Below are 24011 nucleotides of genomic sequence, written 5' to 3'. Positions count from 1 at the left end.
AGCTTCAAAATCCATCATAACCTTGGAGCTAAACTTCACTAATATTCAAAAGTCTATCAGAGAAAGCTGCATGTCAACATAAGGTTGCATAATGGCTTATATGAACAAAAATAAATTAAAAAACCCCCGCATTTTAAATTGCAGTCTCATATCCATCAATAGGGGTATGACAGACAGGCACACATCAGGGCTGTAAAATCATGGAATAGTTTGAGTTGGAAGAGACCTTAAAGATCATACAGTTCCAGCTCCCCTGCATGGGCAGGGACACCTCCTACTAGATCAAGTTGCTCAGAGCCCCATCCAACCTAGCCTTGAATGCTTCCAAGGATGGGGCTTCCACAACTTCCCTGGGCAACCTGTGCCAGTGTCTCATCACCCTCACACTACAGAATTTCTTCCAAATGTCTAACCTAATTCTGTCCTCTTCCAGTTTTGATCCATTATCTCTTGTCCTCTCACTACAAGCCCTTGTAAAAAGTCCCTCCCCAGTTTTCCTGCAGACCCCCCTCAGGTACTGAGAGAACACTGTAAGATCCTCCCAGAGCTCTCTCTTCTCCAGGCTGAACAGCCCAAACTCTCTCAGCCTGTCCGCATAGCAGAGGTGCTCCAGCCCTTTGATCATCTTTGTGGCCCTTCTCTGGACTTTCTCCAGGAGCTCCATGTCCTTCTCATACTGGGGGCTCCAGAATTGGACACAGGTGGGCTGTCATGAGAGCCGAGTAAGATATATGGAAATTTACTGGCTTAAGAACAGGCAGATCTCCTAAAACCCTAGTTGTAATACCTCGTCTGCTAGTGAATTTCACCTTCTGATGACTCAATTTCTTCCACTGTAAAACCCAAAATATTTAAAGTAACTATAAACCACATCCCAGTAATAGCTCAAAGTATTACAGGGAACAGGTAGGCATTACTATCACCCAGTTCTTAAGATCCTCTTTTTTCTGAAGACTTTATGTATTTTAAGAGTCTACAAAGAATTATTTTAGATGTGGTGGCTTTTTTGGTATATTTTCAGTCTGAAAAATAATTACAGATAATTGCTTGCCTGAACTATTAAGAAAGCCACATAAGCTGTGAAAGGGTAGGCTATATAACACAGGTTTGACTGAAGAGGCCTTTAGTTGTGGCTGCACTGAATTCAAACCCATTACTGCAATGAAGGTTTTGTTTTTAACAGTGAGAATTATACTCCGAGGTCCACTTTTAGAATTATATTTAACTCTGTTATCTTCATCATCCAAGTATTCAATTTCAAAGTCCACTTATCTTTAGTTAGTTTACTAAAGGAAGAAAAAAAAGCAATTAGATCACTAAAGACCTCCAGTATCTTCATATTCAGGCACTATACAAGCGCTGACACAATTTTCCACTTTTTCTTTTCCATACATTTGAATTCCTTCTTCTCCCTCCAAGAAAGTGGTCCCATTTGCATTACCCAGAAAGGCAAATTATCTGGAAAAAAATTATGCGAGCACCTAACCTTATTAATCTGTAGACAAATTGATCAAATTGATCATCAGTGACACAGAAGATAAAAAACTGCTATCAGAGGCAAAAAAAACAACCTCCTTTTCCATCAGATATACTTGCCATTTTCCCAAGCTTCCTTTGGCCAAGATTCTGGCAGCAGCCCGTACTTGAAGTCATTTGAAGTGCCCGGCAGCAGTCCATACTTGAAGTCACTTGAAGCACCCGGCAGCAGTCCATATTTGAAGTCACTTGAAGTACCCGGCAGCAGTCCATATTTGAAGTCACTTGAAGTACCTATTACAGACACAGTCTAACTTTAGCTTCCTGGGTTCTAATCAGTCATGTTCTTTAGCAAAATATTGTTTTTAAAACTGTGACAAAAGAAGTTTCAAATCTTAGTATTTTTTCAGTACTGAAATGAAGAACTAACTGCATTCCTAATTTTAATGAAATTAAGACCTTTGAACTAATCTCCATGGCACAGTTTCTTTTCACCATCCTGAGAAAAATTCAAAGCCTTTTTCATTCTACAATAACTTCTATTGTAAGGATATTTATTCCCTCACTATCATTATGACAGGGCTAAAAAGTTTTCCACCGGACTCTCTTTACAACTGCCTTCTGCAGTGACTTCATCTGGTCTACCACAGGCAATCTAGTTGGTACAAAAGTAAACATTTTCTACTGGAGGTGTAATTTTCTTTATTGACTTAAAATATCTCAGTGGTATATAAAGTGCTTTAAATACCTTTATTTATATAAAGTATCCTACAGCTATGTCTAAATCCTTTTTTGAATAATCACCTCCATTACTCTATAACCACATCAATTCAAGATACCATAATTACTTGGAATATTACTTGGAATATACCAGCTTAGGAGACTAGTTGGCATATTTACACTTGGTCTCTGGACAAGCTCTTCAGGCAGTTGGCGTGTTCTTTGTAGCTTTTTTCCTCTTTAAAAGAACAAATTCAAAATTGCACAGTGCCTTAAAAATAAAAAGATCCTTGCCTGTTTAATTCTGTATTTTTTATCAAGTAAGAATTGCATGAGTGAACTGCACGTTATTACACAGTACAAAGAACTATAAACAGTACACCAGAAAGCTGCACTAGGCATTTGACAAAATCACACTTGTGGGGCAAACACTATTCTGGCAAGAGTGCAACTCCATCTTCCCCCCCAAACCTCAAGGCAGGAGTCTGTTGGAAAACAAAAAGTCATAAATCCATTACTTTCCTCACAGGCACACAGTTGTTGAATAAACAAACTGCATGCAGTGGAAACTGGCAGATTTCCTTTTATTTGTCTGGATGTTGTTCAGGTCTTCACACTGAATTCCTTATGTCACTGTTACAAAAAGTCTGAGAAGGGCTTCATAGCAAATAGACATTTTTAATTTCAAGTCTGAGACTACACATTTTAATAGTCTAAAGACTCTGTTCCTGTAGTGCTCATTCTAAGGACTTTTCCAGGAAAGAAAATTCTCTTAATGTAAACTAGAATTTCATTGAACTAGTGGTAAGCTGCATACTGAAACACTCATAACCTACAGTTTTACTGGAGAAAAAGTATAGACTACAAATCCTCACAGCATTAGACATACACAGTAGCTTCATTTACAGCTCAGGCAGTATTACAGTTGGCAGCAATAGTTTCACCTGTAAATAAGACAATGGTTTGTAAGGAAATTAATTAACCACCAGGAAGCTTATAATTCTATCCTATCAATTAGACAATGGCAAATGAAAAGCAAACCTGGATCATTGCTGCCAAACTAGGTATTCCATCGGAGCTTTTAAAAAAGCAGAGCTTGAGTGGATGAAGGAAGAGAAAACGCAGTGTTTTAGCCCATCCACCTAGCTATTTTGGTATAGAAAGAAGGAGGAAGAGAGGGAATAAATCTCCCACTCCTTTAAGAAACAAGGTAGCGAGGAAAATAGTTTTTCTTTAATTTTTTTTTTTTTAATTCCTGACTCTAATAGCTGTTGTTACCTCCAAAAGAGGCCAGAACTCCTTATACTAATTTGGAGCTATGGACTCCAGCAATGGCATCTCACAACAGCTCAAGGAATAGAACACAGATACTCTATAGACATGCCAGCTACACATTCTTTTGAGGTGAGGAGTAAAACTTTCTTCTGCAATAGACAAGAAAGGATTAGTAAGGAAGCAATGTTGTACAGTTCTGGGCAACAGCAAAGATGACTTGACCTCAAGTCTAAGAGGCTCCAAATTAAAGTAGGCTTCAGAATCTAGAGGAAAAAACAAAACAACTTTTATAATCTAAAATATTACAAGTTTTTATTTATAGTTTTTTCCCCTCTAGTAGAACTGTCCTATCTCCAGTTGACCATTGGAAGATCAGTGATCAAAGTATTTTAATAAACTTTTCCCCTCTTTTGGGAGAAACATGTGTAAGATGAACAGAACAAGCCTATACTGCTCACAGACCTAATGTACATGCTGTGTATAGGCAGTATTACATAGCTTCCTTCAAAGTAAGCACACATCAAAGACTGTACCGTGCTGAGCACATTTATAACCCTGTCACTTTGACAGTTCTTATGCATCTAAGAGAACACAAACTGAATTTCATTAGGAACAGTGATGCTCGCAGCTGGTATTGAAGTTTGAGGGACGTCAGGAGCTCAAATGCCTGTATAGGTCTAGATCCTAGCATAAGACTTGGCACAGAGCCAAACACACTTAAAAGCTGTAGTCTAGTATAAATAATAGCTACTAAATCTTTCCACCTCCAATCTGAAGACCTGCTATAACATGAAAGAACACTGACACGGATACCACAGGAGATGAAGAGTGTGCTACAGACACTTCAGTCTGTGCACAGTACAGGACTAAGTAAATCACAATTAAACCTAATGCTTACTCTTAGACTAATCTGTTGACCTAGAAAATCTGTTTTCTAGATTAAGTACAGATAAAATGTGTTCAATACAAGAAAAAAGCATATTTTTTATGTCTAATGGCTCCCCCACACAGGAAAGACACCAACTACATACAGACTTGGAACTGGAAGTATACCTAGCCCCTGCTAGTTTCCCCAGGTGGACATCTAGCCTGCAGTCAGATAGGCTTCTGACTCTAACTGAGCCAAGTGTAAGATGTTACAGACCTCTGTGGCTTCTAATGTCTTCTCCCAATTCCTCCTCTCACCCAGGCTACTGCCCCTGAAACCTGCTTGCAAAACCACAAATACAGTCATCATCTAACCTGTTCCTGTCAACTTAAACCCAGATGATTTTGACCAGAAACTGAAAGCAACTACATATGCAGTTGTACTGCTAGACAGGGGTGGAGTGCAAAGGGGTAAATACAGACTGTAGTGGGAAAGATATAAAAAAGAGAAAGGGGGGGGGAAGAAAAAGAGTGCAACTAGAAGCAGTAATGTTCTGTATCTCCAGAACAGGCCATCTGACCCCTAGCTTTCCTCTGATCGAAGGACATATTTTTGCAGTTTAGTTGATTCCTACAAGAGGCATAAGTTACTAATTCAAATGTCAATTAGCCTCCAACATCTACCCATTCTTCTACCCTGCATGGAAAAGTTTTCTATCGGTAAACTATTTTTTTTTTTCCAGACAAAACAAACCCAAGATAATAAAACAGACCACAATTAAACCGATTAACTATCAGCACTAAAATTCTCAAGAAGTCAATTTGAAAAGAGATAAAGACAGTCCAAAATACAATGAAATGGTCGTGTAGGCTTTTACACAACTAACAAAAACTTCATGAAAGGATTTTATGTTCTGCTGTGTTTGTTCTCAGGAAAAAAGGATAACCAGAAGTCAGACACACTGATTTTTTCAGTTTTGAAGGCAAGAGCTACAGGTGTATCACCAGAAAGAGAGCAGAAATATCCCTAGCATAACAAGTTTTGCTCCTTTTCTGTAACCAGATACAAGCTGTTATTTTTGGAAAAAAAAGGAGACTTTACAGAGTAGGAGATGATCAAGGAGATTAATGAGAAGATCAACGACAGAAACCACTGAAACAGGTCATTATAGAAAGGGATATGGAAGTAGGGTGCACAAGGGGAGAAGATACTAAACTTTGCAGTAGATACAGTTGTCTGTAATGAACTTGTTTTCTTTATGCATATTACTACTAAAAACAGTGCCAAAAAGAGGAGAAACAGGAATACTATTTTTCAACCAACACTGGCTGTTCATTTAAATACATTTTAAAATGACAGAAACGAGACAGGATAAGCAACTTGTCTGTAGCTTTCAAGGATTGTAAAAAGAATGGTGGTAGTCTACTGATACAATCTGGATTGCTATTGGGAGCTGTATTTTTTGCTTATGTTTGGTAATGACAGAAAAAAAAAGTACCACCAAGACTGACATACTAGGTAGGGAGGGGAAAGAAAAGATACTGTACTCCGTTTGTTTCCAGAGTATTACATCTTTCACCTTGCTTCTGAAAAGGGGTCAAAGCATATTCCTTCTCATCCGCCTCTTACAACAGAAGGCTCAAACTTAAGATATTTTGCCAATGCAATCTTACTTATGCTCTATGTACTGCTCCCAATTAATGTTACTGTTTTGCATTCATGAAAAAATGGTTTATTGCCTTGACTATGGAGTCAGATCTATCACCAACTAACCCTGCCAGACAACCATCAATTAATGCCAAATATATAATCCACTTGCTTTTCAACTGGCTTATCATATATTCCCTGAAAAACTCCTCCCAGATAAAGGGGTGCCATTCACATTAGAAAGCTATTTTTATGATCTGTGTCCAAAAAGGCTACCTCAGTGAAATATGAGATAGTAAGCGCTTTTCTCATCCAGATCATTTATTTGTGGGGGAGCTGTTATTCTCAGGGACTATAATAGACTCAAACAAAAATGTAGGTCTGAAGGGACCTCTGAAGGTCACCTAGTTGAATCTCCTGCTAACTTCAAAGCTGGACTGTACACTGTGTTGAACCTTGCAAAGTTTTAAGTATCTACAAGCATGAGAGCTTCCATAAACCCTCTAAACAATCTGTTCGACATAACCACTCCCATGGTCAACAGCTTTCTTCATTTACAACTGGAATTCCCTCAGCTGCAACTTGTGACAACTAACTCTTGCCCTTACACTGTGCACCTCTGAAGAACATCTGCGTTCATTTTCTCTATAATCCCTTTAATGTGATCAGAGATGGCAGGTAGATCCCACAGCCTTTGCCATACTAAATAAATTCAGTTTCTCAGCCTCTCCTTTATCAACATGCTCTCCAACCCCCTAATCACCTTAGTGCCTCCTCCAGTGAACTCTCTCTAGCTTGCTGGCATCTTTCTTGTCCTGGGCTGTCCTAAACTGGGCACAGTATTTCTACAGGGGTATTCTCATCACTTCCCTCAGCCTGCTGGCTGTATTCTTACTAAAAACACCATGATGAGGCTAGCCTTCATTGCTCCCAAGATGCACTACTGACTTATGTTCAGCTTGCTGTCCACAAGGATGCCAAGTATCCAATTAAAAAAAAAAGGGAAAATTAAGTTTATTCCCATCCTAGCCCTAATACAAGAGTAAACACAGTAAAGCCATAAGGTTCTTTCTGTATCAACACCAGAGACCTGCTATTGCTACTGTTTTATCAGTTCCATATTGTATGTAGCCTGTAAACATATTTTCTTAAAGGAAGAATTAAATGCCAGCTTCAGGGACAGGAAATAGAAGAATCACCATACTTCATGATCAAAGACCACTTGATGTCACTGTAGTAGATAAAAACACACCAAGAACTGGTATATATACATAAGAATATATACATAAGACATAAGCATAGATACCATTGCTTTGTAAAGACTGTTTTGGGTCTGAACAACTTCTTATGCTACAACAGTTGAAAGGAAATACTAAGGAGATCTCCATGTTAGATTGTCTAACTGCTGACAGTTTTAGAAGACGGAAACACTTGTTGTTGAAATGGTACCTCAGTATCATCCATTCCAGACTTATTTTTTCCAAAGCCTAACCTGGTTCAGAAAGTTACTGAGGAATTTTGTCTTTACACTGGGCTTTGAAGAAAAGTACGGTATGAGACAGAGACACAAATCTGTAAAAATAAAAATGTTAAAACAAAGAAAAAGAAAGAAAAAGAAAACCCAACCAAGTTCAGATACTTCCTTGAGAACTCTGCATAACTAGATCTGGGAGTTCATGACAAACTAAGCTTTCCAAATCAGGGTGATGCTCTCCTTAAAAAGTAACATGCAACACTACACTCTAAAAAAGGGAATCAACTCAAGTCACAAGGAAGCAAATGTGTAAAAAATTGGGACTTTTACGTAGCTCATACTCTTCACATGCATGACCTGACCACGAAAGACAACTGCTGCTTAACAAAGCAGGATTTTTTCCAGCTTTAAAGATCATGTCCCCTCAAACAGCTCCCAGCCTTGGCAATACCAGAAGTGAATACATTTCTGCAATTGTGGCTACATTTATACAGTAAAAATGGCAGCTCTGATCATGCTAAGTCCCCTCTGCATTGTTCCCAGTATGACAGGATGAAGTTTATAACTAACAAAGCTGTACCAATGAAGGCTAGGGGTGAAAGTGAAGTTGTCAGCTAAAGCTCTACTCCTACCAATGCATGTCTACTGCAGGTATTAGAATGAGCTTTAGGCTACAAGTTGTATAAACTTTCTACACTGGGAACACATTTCTGCTTGGATCTATTTATTGATACCTGCCTGAAACTGGCACAACTATGAAATGCTGCCTGCCTCTCTTTTCCACCCCAAAAAGCGACTTCAAGTTCTGCACACAAGAATTCCAGAATGTACACAGAGAAGAAATGGTTGGGCATCAAGCAGAACAACTCAGCACAGGAGAACTTGGAAAAGAGAAGGTGAAGAAATTATCTTCTAATCAAGTTACGTGTCACCTAAAACCTATCTCACTTGGCTACCAACACTGAGGATGACCTATCACTTCCCTCAAATTTAAAAAACCAAAAACATCCCAAAACCACACAATACATGAAGAACTGCAAGCTCAGGGTAACTGAACAGCAATAGATCAATTTATACTTTGATAAACTCTTACATGACAAAGTCCCTCCAGCATAACAGTGGCCTCAGAGGGAGTTAAGGTGGTATAACTGAACTGAATAAGCCTGCCAACAGAAAATCCACAGGTTAAACAAGAAAACACTGGTTTTCTGTTCTCCATGTCAGTGTTGGCATAAAGGGTATGTAAAAAAAAATAATAATCTTTCAGTGGTCTTTTAATTTCAGAAATAGAATATGGGAATGGATATGAATGTGAAGGCAAGCATGTGGGAGATAAGGGATCTGCGTTTATAAACAAGATTTTCCAGAGTAATTACTACCTGGAAAAAAAGCTTTTTAAAGAAAGTTGCATTCTAATCTTCATGATAGTTTAAAAAAAAACCCCACACCACTCTGAAAACCAGATACAATCCAAATGAATCTGAAACATCTAGAGTAAAAAGACTTTCACTGCTCAGCATGTCATAAAATTAATTAGGCTTGACTTACTGAGCTACATCTTTAAGATGCAGGAGGGCACCTAGCTGACGAAACAGCATAGCTAACATCTGTGGCTGGAGTTATGCCCCCTCAAAGGAAGATACTTCATTTGTGTATCAAGAAGATACACACCTCCTGGTTTTATTTATTTAAGGAGTTGGTGCCATTATCTTTAGTATCTAAAAAGAGGCAGCAGAAAAATCAGCAATTCAGATTTGTAATTTTTTAAAACTGAATGTATTGCTTTAAACAAAAGCTTTTCAGGCAGAAAGATCTATAGATATCACATAACCTTCCTACTCAACACATCAGGGTTTTTTGTTTGTTGTTGTGTTTTTTTTTTTACACACTAATACACAGAACCTTACTTAAAAGTTGTGAAGTCAGTGGCTGATCATACCATGATAACATGAGGATATACTTGTCTTTAGAATCATGCCCAGGAGAGGTAAATTTAACAAATGGGTAAGAGTCCAATCCCCAGATGTTGTACTCTCTTTAGATTACTTCTACCAAAAAAAATATAAAAATCTATGGGGCCTTCAATATCAGATTACACATTACAATGGAACAGCAGAAAAAACCTTAATTTTCTTAAACTAATTTTTTCTCTTTGTAACTCAGTCAAGTGGGGTTTATCCCTACAAAAAATATATACATGTCCAAGCAAGTTCAGCAATCTCAACTTCTTCAAATACAAAGTTGCCTGTCTTTACAATTAAGTCCAGAATCAACACAGTCAGCTCTGGAAAGCATAAGCAATACTTCACAGTTCTGTTCTGTCACTTGTAGTCCAAAAAAACAGGCCCAAATGAAAAACAAATTCAGGAAATTATTAAAAAAATATTAAAAACTATGAACAGACAATAATATTATTAGTCACTGAGCTTTGATGAACTTGAAACTAAGAGATGTTGACTGACTGCACTGTTATTTTCACAATGGTTAAAGGGTTAATTAGCATGCACAACAGTTTTAAACAGTAAAGACATTTTTAGCAGATTATCAACTAGAAGGGAAAATAGTGAGACAGTAACATTCAGTGTGAAGAAACACAACTGTTTTAATTAATATAGCTAAAACTGGAGAAGGCTTGAAAGCTTCAGTAAGAGTAGATAAATGCAGTAAGATGGTACATGCAATTTAAAATCCATCTCAACTTCGAAAAGTTTTTTTGAAGCACAATGAAGTGCTACTTTTACAGAAAAAGTCTTAAATACAAACTCACTGGCAATGTGGGATAAGAGGAAGGAGAAGCTGACATATCCTTATGGAAATATGTGGAAAAACTCACATTGAGCAAGGACCGGTTTAACATGTTTTCTTTGCTAGAACATGAGGGGTAGCAGATAGTTCAGAAAGCTTTAAATGTTGATTATCTAATACTTGGCCAGCAGTACCCAACTGCAAAGCCCACGGAATTCAAGGTAGTGGGGCTCTTGGGGTAAATCTTTGTAGTCAGTGTTCTTAAGTAGGCTTCCTCTCCATCTTATCTATGGCATTTTTTTGCCTCACAAAAACATCAGACAACCAAAAACCATAGTCAAAGACACAGCAACTCACTTTGCATATAACTGGACACCTCATAACCACAGGTGGTGATGGTGGTTATCCCCATCAGCACATGACAAAGTGTAACACTAAAAGCTCATTCTTTCCCTTTGAGCAATAAAAGAGACAGAGCACTCCTTAGCTTTCATCGTAAGAATTCACTATTATTTTTCTTCTCACAGCATTGTCATATATCTATTCCTATAGACATTTTCTAATGTATTTTTAACTCCCAGTGCCTATTACTTTTTGTAGGTTTTCATCTCCAGAAGAAACTTAATCCACAACTAAAAAGTTACCATATAACCTGCAGGTTACTCTACAACTCATTCTTGTCATTCTTCCAATTCCCCACTCCACCCTCTTCCAGCTTTTCTTGGCCACAGAGGGAGCAATCGAAATAAGAGAGTTTAAGAGTGGAATCTACCTGCAGAGCAAAGAAAAAGCTAGCCAGCAGTAGAGGAGAAAGAACACAGAATGCTAAAGCACAGACAATGGGTGAAAGTAAGCTATATCAAGCCCTACTTAAAGAGTATATCTTCTTGTTTCAAACAAGGTGCATGCATGTAAGAACTTTGTAACAGTAAAGGTCATCTTATAAAAATATTAGTTATAGCTTCCAAAATAGTTTTAACACTGACAGAAAAATGTAATTATTTACTTGGCGCCACTTATGTTGTGCTCTGAAAGTACTAAGGAGATTAGCTGACACTATTTTACTGTTCAATAAAATAAACTTCCCACTGCAATCACAGAACTTTCAATGGTTTTGGACAGACACCATAGCACAAGTTTAGTGCCTCTAACACAGCTCTTTTCATCAAGATGTTGCATGGATTTACTTTGTAACTGAATTCTTTATCAAAAAGAGTTACTGAAAAACTTGGTGCTTCTTTCCAGAAAAACCAAACAAGGACTACGCTTGTTTATTACTGCACTGCTCATATCCCCCATTATTTCTTCAGGACAGCTCCGCAGCACGTATTAGAATCTGCAGAATGCAAAGAAGTATTTATTCTTGTTGCTGAGCACACTACTTAGTAGACATATTTTCTGTGTTATTTCCAACAATAAAAGAGGTTGAATATCTACTCCATATAAATCAGAAATAGAAATCACATGCTAAATTGTGTCAGACATTTTATGTTTGTGCAATTAATACACAGGTCCTCAACTCCTGCTCCAGCTCCCCTGCTGCCCTTTTTCATGCCGCTCCAACTACATGTGAATTAGCAAGTAGTATGGCCCAGTACAAGCAGATTTCTTTAGTGGGTGCTGAGGACTCAACACATCAAAAGGTGCTTTACTTAAGGCTAGATCTAAACTGCTGCTGTGGTCCTGAGGCCTGCTCACATGCAACAGCCATGTGTCTGTTACACAGCTTCTGTTTCATTTCAGTCAGAAGAAACCCTGCGCAGTCTCAGGAAGCTTTGACAGTAAAAGAGTATCAGGAAATACCACTTTACAAGTGCACACTCCCAAACTGAACTGCAAAGCTAAAGTAGACCTACCCACCAAGTTCAGAGATTAAGACTAGAGATAAGTGAACCCCCTGAAGTATTTACAGAATGAATATTAGCTCCTCAGCACAGCTGCTTCTCCAGAGCTGCTCCTGTTGTGCCACACTACTTATTAACTATACGGACATCTCTAGTGCTGGCTGCTCACATGCCAGACGCACATATCCACAGCTCCAGCCTGCATTACTCTATATTGTCATGTGTTCATGTGGTGCTCATGCATACATACTGGCGTGGTACAGCAGAGTGTCTTCACATGCCCTCTTGCTGGACTGCTGTTCACCTACTGCCTCTGTGCACTGCAGCATCTGCCCGCCAAACAGGTAAGCATCCACAATGATGCAGGCAGATGCACTTCAGGGCCCCAGGAGAAATGGCCTGTCCCTAACAATACTAAAAGGATTTATTTCAGTCTTGTTTTTAAACAAGTCTGGAGGTTCAGGAAGAAACCAAGGCCATCCTTCCTTCCACCAAAATAAATATAGGTCCCTAGACCCCCTCCAAGAGGGTTGCTTTCAACTTTGTCACTGGAATACCAACATATCTGGAAATATTCTATACCCACAGGTGTAAGTGCTGATTTTTAATTTTATTTTTTTTTTTTTCTTTCCTTCCTAATTCTACTCTTTGAACCTGGGAAGCAGAGGATATCCACAGGCCCTTGATGTCTGAAGGGAGCATACACTGTAAAATGCTTTAGAAACACAAATCTAAAGAACCTTGTTCCAGTTATGTCTCAAATCAACCTTTAATTTGACTCCTAAACAGGGTAAGTCTTCAAAACTGCTAATTCATCTAAAAGTGATAAAGGTAAATGACAGTACTTCAACTACATACTTCAACCATTCATACAGTACAACAATAATTTTAAAAATAAAAACCTGAACTTAATTGCATTCTCCCAAATCCCACTTACACTATGAACAGTCTGCTTACAATCCTTCATATGACTATATTTGTTTAGCAAACAGATATTTAATCTTATTCTAGCATTTACAGTAGCTATGGATCCTTAAGGAAAATAATCCTATTAATTCAGCCTCTTTCAGGATTTGTTTAAAGAACAGCTCAACAAAAAGATATTCCCTCTACTATATGTCATTGTGGCATCTCTTCCCAATCTGCTTCACAAATCTGCTTCAAGTGTTTCTACTTTACTAGTCAGGATTGCTCCATGTTGTAGCTTTGTGCAGATAATCCTACAAGGAACAGTAGTGAAAAGTTGACTTCTCTCTCTAGGTGACACTCATGTGAGGGTGATTACCAGAAACATCTTTTCCTAGTGTAGGGAAACATAAAAGCCCTTTCCCTCTGTGCAACCAACTAACATAATGAGCCACCAGTTATCACTCCTTGATTTTGTGCCCAATAGTGGCTACAGTGTAAATGTAAGAATTTTAGTTTCTACAAGCTGTTAATGATTCCCAACTCATGCCAAATGCAACCAGCACATCATATACCACATCAAAGCATTATCATTCCCTTCTCTGACAGAAGATGTAATGCTGTGCTCTACGGTAGAGTACCAGATCACTGATTTAGTCACCTGACTGGCGTGCTGACTCTACTAAAAGATCCTATTCAACGTACCTTTATAAAAGTTATTGTCATGCACTTTATTCTACTATTTGTTTTTCAAACTACATGATTGACAACAAACAATATTTACCTGCTTCTTCTTTAATAAATGACAAATCTTCTTCTGGATATGGGACCGATGGTTGCAATACTGAGCAATCTTCTGAGTTCTCTTCAGTATTAGGTGGTATATTATAAATAAATCTCTTTGCAGTTTGATTTTTCCTTCTTGCTTTCCCAGGTTCTTGAACTGATTGTCCTTGTGCACCCATGTCATTCCAGACAAAAACTTTTCCCTCACCTTGAGATTCATTTTCAGCCATTTCAGGAGAGCTGTCCTGGACCCAACTGCAGTCATTCATTTGGTAGCTTTCCATTTGGCCCTCATCGATAGAGTAAGCATCATTCTCAGTTTTTATGCTACTTGCCAAGTTGGTAAGGTTTCGTGTTGCCCAGAAGCTGGCAACCTTCTGATCCCTTGGAGACAAACCATCCCTACTAACGGATCTCCTGTTGTAATCCACCACAACGGTCTCTGGAGCTTCTGATTTTATACTTATGTTTAAGGCATCTTTAATGAAGTTGCGGCAGGACTGGACAACCTCCGTCATCTGAAGGTAGCTGGCCACCGACATCACTTCAATGGCATTCTGGCTCGTAAGCACAAGGTTACCAGAATATAAGAAGTCCAAGATGACAGAAAAACCTTGAACGGCAACAACATCTAAATAGGTAACAGTGGTTTGGTTACGGCTTTCTTTGTTTGTAAAGCAATACAGAGTTTTAAAGAAGCGGCTGCCTGCAACCAGGATATTCTTGTGAGCTCTGAAGACCCTCCCACTCACCACAATATTAACATCACAAAGAATGCCTTTCTTCCTCTGCTCGTTGAGCTCTTGCAGGAGCTGATAGCAGTAAGAGTTCTCATTTGGCCTGCTGTTAAAATCACAGTATCCTTCATTATTCAGTTCTGATGGTAATTCTGACTCCTGCAATTAAAAAAAACCACAACCATAATTAGCTCTTAATGAATACTCTCCTTAGTCCTCCAACACTATAATACGGATATGAAAACAAACTTAAGAAGATAATGTTATTCAAACGATTAAAAAAAATTATCTTTGTGATCATGAAGGCAGGTAGGAATACACAATTAAAAAAATACTTCTGAAAACTAAGAATCACTATTGCATTCTGCACCCTCCGATCCCCATTTTGAAACAAAACCAGAACTAGCAGAATTGCCTTGTGGGCAAAGGAAATGAAATTTCAGCCACAAGTATGTAGAGATTTAGTTGAGCGTGGAGTACTTGTTTTTCTTAACACAAATACATGCAAGATTCAGGAGTCCCTCTTTCAAAAGATTTAACTAGATGGTTTTCACATATACAACCCCCTGTCCTCACCTAGAAATCTCCATTTAAACAAATAAGTGGAATCTTGATAACTGATAACAACATTTTCTCATCCTGAGAGATGACTACAAAAAGATTAGGTACGCGTCTCCCAATGCGTTTGCCTTGTATGTTTTAAAGAAAATTTATTACTGAAGTAGTTATAATAGCAGTTATATTTCTTATGCAGTTCTACAAATTAGGCAGTTGTTCTGTATTTTTTAATTGTGGCAGACTTAGGATTACATAGCAGTATTATATGACAAATGGACAGTGATCAAACAAAATTTAAGCCTCTATTATGTTACTGAGGTAAGATTCTGAAACCAAGCCTCACTGAAACTTTTTAAAGATGTGATCTCAAATATGGCTTGAAAATTTTGCTAGAAGTAGTATCAGATAGTCCAACACCAAATTAGTTGTTTTTAAAGATTAGTTCAGACAGTGAGAGGCTGGTAAGTAACAAGCAATCTGAACTGGATTTTACAGCATGTAGAAGACTGATGTTTAGACAACCACGGTTCAGAGCTGCTACAAAGCAGCAGCTAGAAGAAAGCAGAAAATAACAGACTGACATATTTTGAGACCATACTTATATTGATGGACATGTACTGCCACCAAGATCAGCAATGATGACAAGAATGTTTTATACTGGATCTCTAAGATTCTCTCTTCTTCCCTAACAAATATGGACAAAACTGGCTGGCTCAAATCTTGTTTAGGATGAGAAGGTAAGATTTTGCACATGGTATAATTATTTTCTCCTCTCTAAAGCAACCTACAAATTTGGGGACTAGCGGTATTGTTAAAGCTGAACTGCTTCAACATTACAGGTCAAAATCAGTATTAACAGGGTAATGTTAATGCTGTAATGAGCCATAATCTACAGTGGGACTAAAATATATCGCAGAAAAGTACTACCTTTAATTTGGGACTATGGCAGAAACTATTTATATAAATATTTATATATCATATATTATAAATATATATATATTTATATAAATAAAGTCACTTTCTACCACGCAGCAATTGGTGCATTAAATCAGTACTCACCTCAAGTTATAACCCCAGCATGGATCACCGGGATGACAACTGAGGCTGTAACTACATCCTCCAAAATTCTTACATCTATAAGTCACAAATTAATGCCCAGCATAACCAAAATAGAAACTGGACTATTTCAGCATCTCCTGCAGAGAAATTTCAGTTTGCTGTCACATTCAAGTTGCTTCTACATATGTACCCCTCAATGAAAAGATGAGGTAGAATAAAAGTCTTTTATGTGAAAACAAGCCACAGATCTTTGTCCAACCTTGGCTTAATTTTTTCTGTGTACTCTCTGACATACCCAAGTACTCCCTCAGATCAGAGCTCTGAAACAGAAAGCATGTCCCAAACGTGTGACAGCTAAGTCTGTCATTCTTTCTCAGCGGATTTCGGATCTGGACTGGCTTCCTGTCACTCCAGCAACGCAGCACTGTGTAGTTTCAAAACACCAATTACATTGAGTTTGGATCAGATTAAAACAAAAATTATCATACCCTGAAGTGTTCTCACTCTAGTCAAAGTCAATCATCAGTGAATTGCACCTCACCCAGGTGTTAAGTAGACATCAGGATAACTGACAATTTTTAGAGAACATGTTTAACACCACAGAAAATTTAAAAAAAATCTGCAGGGGTTCTGTTCTTTTTATAAATCTCTGATTAAAGTATGAAAATAGAGTACCTTTTAACTGAGCATGTGTATGTATCCAATCAAGTTGATAAAAAATAAAAATTGATATTTACAATATATTTTTTTGTTTTCCTAAGAAAATTACATGCCAGCATGGTATAAAGGAGCTGCAGATCAAAAATGTGCTACAGAAACACAAGATTGAAGTCTTCCTTATGAGAAGACACAAAGGCTGAGTGAAAATAAGATGCATAAAGTAACTAATGTCCAAGCTATAGGCATGTGCTGGGGGGGAAAAAAGGGATCAGTATTACAGCTTTACATAAATAGATGTGTAAAGATTTTTAAAACTAACCATAATATTGGAAACAACTATTCAACTGTTGATGTGGAAGTAGCTAACCCTAATGTCATACCTCAAATCAAATTAACACCCTGACATCTGAACAGTAAATATATGTACACGAAGTGCCAGAGGTAGCATTAACATTTACTGTGAGAAAAACAATCAAACAAAAATATTAATATCCATCAGGGAGTTTTAAACATCTCACCTTTGAACTGTACTTTTTCCATAGAACAGGAGATAGGGTGCAGAAAATAATTAGGCTAAATCAAATAAGTATATTTTCAAGCTTCTGTTACTTACGTTGTGCTCATGGCACATTATAGTAAGGGTAGTGTTTCTCTGATGAGAACCACAAACTAATTATATTTGCTTACATGTCAATTATATTTTCATAATACAGACCAAATATTCCCATCACTCAAGTTATCTCAACCCCAAACCACCTCATCCTTTAATAAACACTGATAAGAAATCTGGAATAAAAATCAGGACTATTTCAGTTTTATTTGTAGCATTTATTTGCATCAGCATTCTTAATCTGAAAAGTTTCTCTCTGTAGGTGAGATTAAGAAGCAGTCTAACAGAACAGGCACCGTTTAGAGAAACTAATATTGTGCTCAGTTTCAATTAGACTCATTTGTATACACCCACAGAAAAATGACTTTCATATGTATAATTCACTAATTAAACTTGCCTAAAAGCTAACAGAAGCAGAAACAGATGACCCAAATCCGCTACTAGAAACCTGCTTTTCTTTATCCTCCTGTGCCATCAGCATACTCCTCTAGCCAGAATGGGGGAAGGAAAAAAAAACTAAACAAAACCAAAACAAATCTAACCATAGATTCCATCTCAGCTGTATGTATATGAAAAGTAGTTATTGCCGCATTTTGCTAATCCCTTCCCCATTACCACACCTTAAGCTACAGCAGCTTCCTATGACCCCAAGTTGATTCTTGTCCTGAAAAATGGTTCCTCTAACAGAAGGGAGTTATCAGGAACTTCTTAAGTACGTGCAGCTACAGAAGAAAATTATTTCAAAATATGGTCCTATCAGTTGCACACATGATGCTCCGTTGCTGTCTGACATGCCATAGTGTCACTCACAGAAAACTCTGACATTTTAAACTGTTCCATTAAGTACCTAATATCCAATCAAGTAGTTTGAAATCTGGTAAAAATGCTACATAGAAATACAGTAAATTATAGCCCTTACTCTGAGGGCCTGGCTTACCCATCAACTTCTTTACTCTGCTAAGAATAATTCAAGAAGTTAACTTAGCAGAATATAATGTAACTTCTACATCTGAAGCACAACTTCTATTCATCACTGCTCACATAAAGCAAACAATTACGGTTCACATGGAAAAAATAACACATCAAAGGCCTTCCTCCTTTTGGAGAGCTTCTGCTTTTAAAGCAACATGCCTGTTAGGTTGGAGAAAGCTTTTCTGGCAGCATTTCCAAAGCTCAGCTTCAAATTATGTCCAGAGAGAAAATGCTTTAAGAAGCTGCTTTAAGGGGAAGAACCCCTAGCAACCAATAAATCTGCATCTTATGGATGTAAATTCATCACAGAATTAAAATATTGTCCTAGGTAAGTGTCTACTTCTTAATACTTTTGCAATAAAATAGTCCTTTTATTAAAAAAAACAACAGTAGTTTCAAGCTGACTATATCTTTCCTTAAGCTTCAATATGGAGACAGATTATTAAAAAAACTAAAGAGTCAAGATTTTTGATTCAGAAAGAAGCACCAACTGATAGCTCAATACATTACAGCAGCTGCAACCACTTGTGATGTATTTTGGCATTCCAAATTAAATGTATCCCAAAAATAAACCAAAATCATCACTCATTTCCAATATCCAACAGACGTATAGAAATTTCCAGTGCTCTACTGTCTTAACACCTTCAATTTCCTTTTTGCACTTGAACAGTGGCACTGTGCCATATGTTTATTAACAGCTGCTAAACATGCCCTGCAGTTGAAGCTTGTCAAGTAAAGAATGCATGTGTGTTGTTTCTAAGACAAAGGCTGAAAGATCTCTCCCCAGTTTCATTAAATCTAAACGGCTTCACTGCCTCATTATGGTATGTTTGGAAATATGGTCAGGGTACAAATTACCTATTTTGGTTCAAAGCATCCGGTATTACGGCATTAAAGAAAAAATGGGGCTACTGTTTTGGTATCAGCTTAAACATATGTACCAAGAGAAATTCAAGTGCTATTAAAAGTATGAAAGGATATAGAAATTAAACATAAAAGCGGAAAGAAAACAGATTCTTAATCAGTTTTTTGATAAAGCAAGGCTAACCTGAAAGTGCACCACAAATACAACAACACTGACTCTTGAAAAACTGCAGTTCCTTCCCCTAAGAAGTGAAATGTACAAGTGAAATGCACAAGGATGCATCCAGCACTGTTTTCCACTTGAAAACACCAGTTACAGAAGCTTACTTTGTCCACACCTTATCTGGTATAAAAGAACCAATGACACACCTATCCTACGGTTTCATTGATTGTAATGGTTACTACAAATACTTTTTTCTTGGACTAACAGTGGTATAAAAGCAGAAACTTGTTTTTTACAAAGATTCCCCTGACAATGAAAGGTTATCTTCAAATAATTACTTACATAAACATTTAGGCTACTGTGACACACAAGCCAATATTCTGTCCCTCTCTTCCACCCTCCCAGTATTCAACAGTCTTAGAACATTTTGGGGTAGGAAGACAAAGAAAAAACCTCACAAGTTTAGTAGAAAAAAACTGCTTGGAAGGGGTCTTATTTACGCTTAGCTTCATTGAAGTGACAGAAACTTCTGAATATGACATGAATTAGCAACATCTACTGACACAAGAGGCTACACAGTGACCAAACACACCTTTGCAGGTAATCATTCACAACTCAAAGCTAGAAACTAGGATGATACTAAGGAACATACTGCAATAAGAACATTATAACAAAAAAGAACATTTTCAAAGATATAAGGAGGTAAAATAACTTAAGAATAAAAGTTTCAAAATTAGAAACAAGTTATTCAAAGCTAGTTAGGCTAACACACGGGACAGTGAATAGCAAACCCCTGATTGGAGGAAACTGCTAAGACGACCTACTGCCATGAAATGTCTGTAACAATAGCTGTCCTAGAAATACAGTCACTGAAAAGGTAGTATTTCTCATCCTGAAGGTGAATGTCGCATTTGTAAACCAAACATATTTTGGATAAGTGATATTTGTGCACTATAAGGTTTTCCTTGCAGTCCTGCAGTAGTTTCACGTAAAAAGCTCAAAGAAAACCTACATTCATCTCACGTTTTATCTGTCATCCTGATACCCTACCCAAACACTAGAATAGCAGCTCTTGTCCAAGGTACCCTGAGCTCCTTAAAGTGCTCGATCAGTAAGCTCAATTAACTCACATTACGATTCACACTCCAGAAACACCTGTACTGTGTTGGTATTTTCATCAAAACTGAGCTCTAAATATTGAAAAACAAAATGATCGGGGGTTAACTCCGGTTAGGAGCTCAACTTCAGCAGTTCGAGTACTAGCCCGACCTGAAACACATCAGCTTGCGCCCGCTGGCAAGTTTTAACACTGAACAGGCGATCCGAGTGAACTTCTGCAGCGCACACATCCTGAGGAGGAAGAAAGGCTACAGGCAGGCTGGTGACTCCACACGAGGATATTCCTAAATTTTTCTTCCACATACGTTCTAGGGTTAGCCCTGTCTTACCCGTCAGAGCAGCCCAGAAAAACAATAATTTAAAGTTCAGCGGGGAACATGGAGAGTTTCACTAGTCCTAAAGCATTAGAGAGCTAGCATATGAACATGGCTCTCAGGAAACCACATGTTTATCTCAAACATACACCAAGCAATTGCAGACTTCTTGCTCAGAAACTCAAGCTAAGGCAACACAATCGCGAAAAAGATTTAAACGAGAAGGTCTTGACAACACAGAGCTAACCGATGAGCGCACACGGACCGCACCGCTAAGAACGGCAGAGTAATTCCAATTTCACGTTGGCAAGGACCAGTTTCATACGCAGTCGTTAGCCGGACACTACCCTCCCTCCTCCGGTACCGCAGGAGGAAGTCGTAACGAGTGTTTTTAAATCAGTGCTGCAACAGTGGTATTCGTACGCAACTTTTTCCCACACTGCCGGTTTATCTTCACCAGATAAAGTAATGAAAACGGCACCCGCTACCTCCGACCAGGCAACGTTAACCAGGTGCAGCCATAGAGAGCAGCCCGTGCCAAAGCTGCCGGGCTGCCCACCGCAGCGCTAGCAGCGCTCTGCCTGCCCGAATCCAGCGGTCACCCCAAATCGGAAAGCGGACTCGCCTCCTACTGCCGACCAGCAAAAGCAGCGCGGCGTGCTCAGCCCCGCCGGGCAACAACAAACACTGGAAGCCATTTAAAGAAGTTAACGCACGTGGGCTTCAAACAACCCCGCACGCCAAGCGGGAGGCCGGCCTCTCCCCCACGCCCCCCGGCCCCAGCCCAGCGGCCGCCCCGCCGCCTCCCTTACCTGCTCGGCGCTGACGGGCTCGTTGAGGCGATGCTCGGCGGAGAGGTGGTGCCGCAGGAGCAGGGCCCGCTTGTAATTGCGGGTGCCCTTGCAGAGCTCGTCGTGCCCCCCGGGCAGGGCCCCGCCGGCCATGATCAGCTCGGGAGGGGCGGCGGCGGCCGCAGCGGCCGTGCACCAGGCGCAGGACATGAGGCCGGTCTCCTGGCAGTAGTAAAGCCATGGGAACTCCTTGAGCCAGGAGCCCTGGAAGGAGATGTGCAGCTTCTGTAGCAGCGACTTCGGCCTGGCTAGCGGGAAATGCTTGATGCTCTCCCCCTCCCCCGCGCCCACGCTGCTGCCCTCCGCCTCGTCCCCTCCGTCTCCCCCGGACCGCCTGCTGCTGCTGCAGCTGCCGCCTTCGGCGCCGCTGCCGTCGCCCAGGCTGCCCCCTTCTCCGTCCTCCTCGTCGTCGCTGCTGTCACTCAGGGAGCCGCCGTCCTGGACCAGCTCCTTCCCCTCCAGCAGGCCCTCCGGCTCCAGGCCCTCCGCGCCCTCCAGCTCCATCTCCTCGTCCGCCCCCCGCCCATTGAAGTGCTTCCGTGGCCAGGCCGGGGCCTCGCAGCCATTGTTCGCGGCGGAGGGGGCGGCGAGGAGCCCCCCGCCGCCCCGAAAGGCCAGTGTCCGGCGGTTTCTCTCGGCGAACATGGGGCCGGCGGCGGGGGGCGAGACCGCGTCCTGCGGCAGCAGCAGCTCCTCCTTCTCGTCGCCGGCAGCCTCCAGCTCCTCGGTCTCCAGCCCCTCCAGCTCCACTTCCTCGTCCGCCCCGCGCCCGTTCAGCGGCTCGGGGTCCTGCCGGTCCCAGGCCTCGGCCGCCCCGCCGGCCCCACCGCCGGCCGCCGCCGCCGCCGCCGCCGCCGTGACCAGGCCGCCGCCCCGGAACGCCAGCGTCCGCCGGTTCATCTCCGCGAACATGGCGCGCGCGCCCCCCGCCCGCCGCCGCCGCCTCGCGCCCCTGGCCCGCCGCTCCCCGCCCGGCCGAGGGCTGCGCCCGCGGGAAGGGGGAAGGAGGCGCCGGCTGCCGTGCGGGAAGGGCGGGGGTGGCAGCCGAGAGAAACGGAGCCCAGCCGCTCTCCCCCCACCCCCGGCTCCGGCCTAGATCCGCGCCGCGGGCTCCCCACAATGGATCCGGCTCGGCGGCGCTTCCGTCCCAACAGGCCCCGGATCAGGTCGAATGGCAAATGAACAACGGACTGCTCCCACAATGCACCGGGGGCCCCGCAGGGGAGGGGGAGCGCGAGCGGGGGGCGGGCGGCCGGGGGGGCGGCGGGGCGGGCGCCGCAGCCGGGGCGTCACGCGACCCTGCGCCGCCCGCGCGCCCGCCCGCCCCGCCGCGCGCCCCGCCCCGCCGGGGTGACGGGGGGGAGGGGGGGGGGGCAGCGACCCCCGCTCCCCGCGCCCGGGGGGCCGCGGCTGCCGCGGGGCCGCTCCCCCCTTCGCAGGCGCAGGCGGGGCCCGCGAGTGGCGGGGGATGCGCGGCGCGGGCGCGGCCGGGCGGGAGCTGCGCGCGGCGGGGCCGCGGTACCGTTAGGCGCGTTCCCGCGCAGCGCAGGCGCGGGCCGCCCGGCGGCGCGTGCGGCATGCGCGTTGCCCGCACGTGCCGGCGGGGCGGGTCCCCTCCGCGCGGCGAGGGCTCGAGGCGCGGCGCGGGGGGCGGCGCGGGGCCTGCGGGGCAGGCGGGCGCGGGGTGAGCCCCGCACGCCAGGCGCGGGAGAGGCCGGGGGAGCAGCTGGTGGCCGGGCAGCCGCTCTGCGCCTCCCGTGGGCCGAGCGGCGCCCGGGGGTTCGCTTCCCGCAGCCCTCGTGTGCCGTGGGGAGCGCGGTGCTGTGCGGCACGGAGGGGCTCCTCGGCTGGTGCCGCTGGTGGTGCCACTGCTGCGGGCAGAGGAAGCGTGAGAAGAGCCCCCGGTGCGGTGCGGTGCGGTGCGGTGCAAGCACCGTTGAGCCGTCACAGATCTAAAGCACAGCCCCACGTGAAGAACCTCCTCTCAGCCAGACCCAGTGGAGCAAAAGGTGTCAGCGAGGGAGGGACACCAGGTCTTCCGGGTGAAGAAGTGCGGTGTTGCCACCCTTGGGTGATGCAGCCGCGTAGATCCAGGCGTCTGCCTGGAAACACGCGCGGGTCTGGGAGAGCTGACGTGGGCTTAAACTCTGGAGAAGACTGTAAGTGCTGTAAATGATGTTGTAACCAGTGCTTTCCTTCTTCCAAAGGGTTACTTGGGAAATGAGACCTTCAATTGAAAATTCTTACTCTGGAAAGATAAAGAAAATCTTTCTAGAATTCTGGGAGGGAGAGGAGAGTTTGGTCATGGAGAAACAGAGGAGCTGGAAGAGGCAGTATCTGGTTTCCAGGAGGTGAGCAAAGAT

The 24011-nt window shown here is 41.9% G+C and overlaps 1 protein-coding gene across 1 annotated transcript in view; it reads right to left on the bottom strand.

Moving 5' to 3' along the window:
• The window catches only part of ZBTB10 (zinc finger and BTB domain containing 10), a 28464-nt gene extending 5635 nt beyond the window's left edge, over positions 1-22829 (bottom strand). The window contains exons 1-3 of the mRNA XM_051611727.1: positions 21610-22829; positions 13740-14637; positions 1597-1770 (exon numbers count right to left, since the gene is read on the bottom strand). Coding sequence (XP_051467687.1) covers positions 1597-1770; positions 13740-14637; positions 21610-22560 — 2023 coding nt within the window. The 5' untranslated portion in view covers positions 22561-22829. The remainder of the gene's footprint in view (positions 1-1596; positions 1771-13739; positions 14638-21609) is intronic.
• Positions 22830-24011: the final 1182 nt, after the last annotated feature.

This window comes from Apus apus, chromosome 2, assembly GCF_020740795.1.
Source record: "Apus apus isolate bApuApu2 chromosome 2, bApuApu2.pri.cur, whole genome shotgun sequence".
In the NCBI taxonomy this organism is placed as follows: domain Eukaryota; kingdom Metazoa; phylum Chordata; class Aves; order Apodiformes; family Apodidae; genus Apus; species Apus apus.
The sequence above is the reverse complement of the archived record's forward strand: the minus strand, read 5'-3'. Positions and strand labels throughout refer to the sequence as shown.